Genomic DNA, 6,028 nt, shown 5'->3' with positions numbered 1-6,028 from the left:
CCCCTCTCTCCGAACTGACTGAATGATATCCACGATTCGATCCGAGTTCGCGTCGAGCCACTGCGTTTCCTCGATTGCGCGAGGAATAAATGAACGAGTGAAAAAATTGTTGCTCGATTAATTTATCCTCACTTATCCCGCTTTTCACTTGATCTTAAACTTGAGTCACGCGAGTTACTAACTTGAAAGGTGCCGCTTGTTCGATCCGTTTGTTTTTTCTTCCTATTTTGCAGAAGAGGAGAGATCGAGGCGGGTAAATAGGCGAAGCGAGGGCGATCGAAGCAAAAGGGACGATCGAGGAGGAGGAGGAGGAGGAGGAGGAGGAGGAGGAGGAAGTGGAGATAACAAGGGCATGATAAGCAAGGACACGGGCGTTGGACGAATATCAGGTGACACGGTAGACGGTATTCAAGAAAGGTTGAGCGTCCAGGAAGGAAGGAGGAAGGTGTATCGACAGATTCGCCGTCTTGTCTCACGGCAACGGATGTCGGAATGACGCGTCGATCAAGCCGTGGCTGGGCAGAGGGTGCAAGGACTTCGTTAAACGGAAGAAAGTGATAGTCGTGGCTCGCTTCGGAGGAGGCGGAGAGGCGGAGTTCGTTGGAGAAGGGAGAGGAAGAAGAAGGAAGCGTCGGAGATCGTCGAACTTATTAGGTAACAAGATAAGGTATTTTTAATATTCTTTTTTTATTTACTTATTTATTCTCTTTCTCGAGAAAGTTGAAGGAAGCACAAATTTTAATGTTAACGGGTAAAGGAGATAATAAAACTAGTCTTGAACGGGTGTCCGTCCTCTTTTTAAAGTTGGCCGTAAAGTAATGTTTAAAGATCGAAGAAATGGAGATTCATCGGTTTGTTAAAATGAAATTTAAAACACAAATAAACGTTTCGATGTTGAAAGATATCGCGTATATATCTCGTCGTCGCGTGGATCAAAGGCTCCCAATAAACGCCACGTTATTTTCAGAAGCGATTGTGGGCTCATTGTCTCGTCACTCTCCAGCAACGGCGACGGATAACGTCCTCTCGTCGTTATCATGATGTTATCGTTATGAGATTCATCGTATTTCCTTATACCTGACAGTCAAGAATACTGTTCGATTACTTCTTCGAACGGACGAGAGGAGAATAAAATAGAAGGGATCTCGAGCGGACCAAGTAAAAAAAAAAAAAAAAAAAATCACGAAAATCACTATATAAGAGGACACAGAAAAAGGAAAAAGAAACGAGACTACCAAAGAATTTGATTCGGGGAGGAAGAGGGGTCAAAGTTAACTGACCGAAAGCACACAGTAGCAAAGGAAACAGTGATCTCGTTTAACCTTGAAGAGGAGAAAGAAGAGAGAGAAAGAGCATCGTAAATCGTAGAACGTAATCGCGCAAGGACAGGCACACGACTGTCCGTGTGGCTGTTGCGTTGGAAGGGTGCCGATAAAAGAATAGAGGGGTGCGTGGTGAAACGCGACGAGAGGGTGAAGTGAAGGTGTCCTCGTGGGGTGCCAGAGTGAGCACGATAGCACCTCTGGTGCCCTCGGCCGTGGGTCCCGAGGGGACGGACGCCATGGCGGCCTCTTCGTCCTCGTCGAGCGGCGAGCAACAGTACTCACTCAGGTGGAACGACTTCCACTCGAGCATCCTCAGCTCATTTCGTCATCTCAGGGACGAGGAGGATTTCGTGGACGTGACCCTGGCATGCGACAGTAGCAGCTTCACCGCGCACAAGGTCGTTCTCTCTGCGTGTAGTCCTTACTTCCGCCGCCTCCTCAAGGTCAGTACTTTTTCTCCTTTCGTTTCTTTCCCTTCTTTCTCTTTCTCCTTCTTCTTTTTTTTTTCTTTTTGGATTTTGAATTTCAGCCATTTTATAATACGAGGTGTCTCTCGATCTTTGCACAATTTTATTTATTTGTTTATTTATTTATTTATTTCGTGAAAATTAGTAAAAGCAACGTTAGTCACGTCGAAGAGCCTGTATTGATATTGATGAAAAAAAGATTGAGAAACGCAGGAATCAATCAAGCGTTAATTAAGAAACAGTATCGTTTGTTTCTTCAATTTATTATTAAATCGTATAGAAAATTTCGCGTCCACTCTCAATTAAAATATATTCGCGTTAAATTATAACGGCGAATATATGATTTTCCTTTTCTTAGCGCAATTTATGTATTTTTTTCAACGATGTATCGGCTATCTCTGTTTTCTCTTCGATTGGTAGAAAATAGTGAAATCGATTCGAACAGGTTAATTGTATTGCGAAAAAAAGGGATGACGTTCTCGGTGGAATTCGGCGAACGTGTTACGTTTCGATATTCTGTTTTGCCAAATTGCCGCGCGAAGTGAAATCGCTTTCGCGGGAAAAATTCGTTCTCGGTCCGCCGGTGCATGGAGAAGCAATCGTATAACAATTGTATTTTAATTTGCACGAATAATATTTGATGTTCTTCCATCGTTGGAAACTCACGAAGAATGGATATTTCGGAATAACATTTTCAATCGAGGAAAACAATGTGTTCTATTCCCCGATGCGTGGGCGCGAATTACCGTGGCAAAGAAAAAGTAATTTTTTTTTTTTTTATTTCTTTTTTTTCAACCGACCAAGACGGATAGAGGGTAGATAGGACACCGATTCCTTCGACCGCTACAATTTCCTGCAACGTCAGTCACATAAATCGCGTGTACAACATTGTTGCATGAATTAGAATCGTACCATGTTATTTTCCTTAATCAAGCCAGGATAATTGCTATCATTTCCATTGCGGTCTTTGCAGTAATAAAAAAAGAAAGAAAGAAAGAAAGAAAGAAAGAAAGAAAGAAAGAACAAACCTGTAGAATTTAATATCCATTTAATGCAAGTGAAACGAACGTGTTTTAAATACGTTTGTATCAAAACCTTCTATTACCGTTTTAAATTTTCTTGAAAATTATTCGAGAAATCGGGTATGAAAAGGCCAATTTACACCGTGCCAACGTTCTCGTGCGCATAATGCACACCCGACGAGAGTCGGTAAAATTCGGACGATTCACCCCGTTGGTGATTTCGAGAACGGAAGAAAGTAATTACGGCCACCGTGAAGGGAAGAAACGACTTCCTGCTGGATTTACATAATAAGTGGACCCCTTCGAGCGTCGTCAGTGAATTCGAATCGTTGCCCGTTGGCCAAACCATTATCGATCACTCGAACGTGTCGTCACGATATCGTCCATCCCCCTTCGAGAACCCCTCGTTTTCCCCCAATTCTTTTCTTTCTCGATCGATAGAAAGAGACTTCTAAATCGTTTCGACCTTGGATAAAACGATCGATAATCGAGACACCATTTGGAGAACGGAATTGAAATTCAGAGAATGGAAATTCAATCGGCGAATTATTTCATGTATTTTAATTTTACCCGCACTATTCGAGAGGAGAAATTTATGGAAAAACTAGATACGCGTAGATATCCAAAGAATCCCTGGTCGAGTAATGTCGAGTATCTATGGATTATTAAGCTCGATAGAATTTTTTTGCCTCGAGATATAAATCAAACAGATTGCAGAGAGAACCTACCTATTTATGCTTTCGTTTCGTTGACTTACTTAAATATACGAATTAAATACAATTTCAAAAAAAAAGAAACGTAACATTAGTTCGATAGTTTATTTAAAAATTCGCAAAATGGAGGAAAAAAAGAATAAGGATCGTTCCACATATTACATTGCTTAGCTCGGCAAGAGATCGACATCGGCTAGGCCAACTCGACTTTCTAATTGACGTGTACCGCTAATTGATTTTAAGTGTCAGTCACGGTACTACTTGCTCTTGAGCATCGAGTTAATAACGATTCGTCCTCGTGTTTGCGACACTACGTCATACGAGAGGAGCGAGAAGCAGTGTAATATCGCCGCTTAAATATAAGTCACGCGGACGATGTAATAAAAATCATGCGTTGCGCGGCCACGAAGGTGGAGTCTCTGCTCATTAACATCCAACGTTATTATACTTTCACTGGCGTCCCAGTGGCGTTGGAACGTTTGTTTAATATTCGTAGGCACGTCGGGTTGGCGATTATTATTACTCCTGGTTCTCTATGTAAAAATTGTTGAGAAAGAGAGGGAAATGGGCATCGTGGAAGGTTGAATTAAAGCCTTGCGGTACAATTGGCCAGGATTAACAGCGAGGGACGTAACGGAAGAGGATCGAAGAGGAGGAGAGTCGGCCGGTCCATGGCCGAATATTTTCGCGTCCGATTCTCGATATCGCGCGCAACGAGATAACGAGTCTGCCCGAACCACCTGACAGCCCTGTTTCGTTTTGATTTATGCGTTAGTGCGCACACCGGTGCGACGATTTACGGCAGACCGTTCATTTGACTATCGGCCGGCACTCGATGACGAATCACTGAGTTATCGACTACGTCCGCAATGATATTTGCCAAAATACGATCTCTCCTCTTCGTGTACGCGATCCCGTGTATCGATCATAAATTTCAACCTGCGATCGATAAAATGCAGCACAGACAATGACCCGTGGCTCGAGAGATAAAATTTCCGGGGATGAGCGTCGATCGATGGAAAATTCGATATATTTTGCCTGAAGGAAAATTCTAATAACGCGATATTATCTCTAATATTTTAATCATCTTCAAACTTTTTCGAACGCTTCAATTGTTAAAAGTTCTTTTGAATCTTCATTTATATATTTAATAACACTAGTTGTTGGCACGCCTTCTTCCGCGTATCATTCCAACATAGTTATCATCCCATATACATATTTATTTATTAGATTAGAATACTTTCTTTTTTTGACGACATCTTCGTCTCCTCCACCGAGTTTCGATCCAGTTTCTCAGCTCTCTCTCGGTTATTAAATTGATCGTAACTTCGCGCAACGAACTTACGATGAACGCGGCTCGAGGCAAGATAATTTCGCTTGGACTGAAGAGAAGCCAAGGCAAGTGTCCAGCCAAGTTGCAGCAATGTTATTAAAACACGCGTGTAACGGCGTGTCATTCTCCTCCCCGCGGAATAAGTACAAGATGCATCGGAAGTTACGGTAATAACGCTGCTGGAAGATTAATTCTTCTCCACGGAGCGGTGGTGATCGTTGCCGTGGAGCATTAATGCAGTTATCTCGATGCGTGACAGTCTTGGAAAGGAGTGCCTTCTTAGCATGGATCTTGACCGATCCAGGGGAGGAAGGAGAGAAGGATATACGGTGGAAAACAGGCTTGACTAGTTCTCATAGTTTATGGCCGAGTTAATGCCTACGATCGTATCGAACCTCGGGGTAAATTGTTCTATGACTTCTCTACGATCTACTCGATATCTTCGATATAAATTTCACGGATTCCATCCTCCGTGACAGTTCCTCGTGTAATGGAAAAGTAAAACATAAAGAAAAAGAAAATCACACAGAACCATAGATCGCGATTCACAAATAGATCGCTACATTGTGATGTGATTCCTTGATTCGAGGAATTTGAATATATAATTCTCGTTGAACGGACTGTTCTGGAATGCGTTGGAGAAGAAGAAGAAAAACTCGAATCTGCGTGGAGGGAAAACGATCGAAAATCGAGGTGAATTCGTGTTTTATCGAGAGTTTCTTGGTTCTTGGCTTTACGAGATATGCGGTATAAATATTCGAATCATCGAGGTAGAGTTATTCGGGTTTGGTCAGAATTGGACGAAGAAGTCGCTGGAATCGTAAGGCTATATTAATCGCAAGCGTAGATAGAGGTGTACGCATCGCGAGAAATATGTGGCGTGAAAATAATGTTATAAAAGGGACGGATGGGCGCGAAAATGGAAGCGACGACAGCGTTATTTCGAGCGTTATTTGGAAAAGCAATATCGCCAGTGTGGTAAATTACAATGAGGTGAGGCCGGGTGAGACGCGTATTATAATTGGAGAACTAAAGGGCGGGTGAAATCCAATCGATCCGATCGAAATTGATATCGTTATCGGTGCAGGATGGTTTAAAATATAGCAATAGTGAATACAAANGTTTACGAGAAAACGTAATAAAATATTATATTGTTTACGCGAGAAAG

General features: G+C 42.3%; 1 protein-coding gene across 5 annotated transcripts in view; it reads left to right on the top strand.

Moving 5' to 3' along the window:
- LOC102680785 (protein abrupt-like) overlaps positions 1–6,028 on the top strand; it is a 57,543-nt gene that overhangs the window by 19,503 nt on the left and 32,012 nt on the right. For all 5 annotated transcript variants that reach the window (XR_004151858.1, XM_031515215.1, XM_006609596.2 and 2 more), the window contains exons 2-3: positions 234–667; positions 968–1,768. Coding sequence is in view for 4 of the 5 variants with exons in the window: in XM_031515215.1 (XP_031371075.1) it covers positions 1,562–1,768 (207 nt within the window). In the remaining variant the exon portion in view is untranslated. The remainder of the gene's footprint in view (positions 1–233; positions 668–967; positions 1,769–6,028) is intronic.

Source organism: Apis dorsata, unplaced genomic scaffold, assembly GCF_000469605.1.
Source record: "Apis dorsata unplaced genomic scaffold, Apis dorsata 1.3 scaffold_58, whole genome shotgun sequence".
Classification (NCBI taxonomy): Eukaryota; Metazoa; Arthropoda; class Insecta; order Hymenoptera; family Apidae; genus Apis; species Apis dorsata.
Note: the sequence above shows the minus strand (reverse complement) of the source record. Positions and strands in the feature narration are given on the sequence as shown.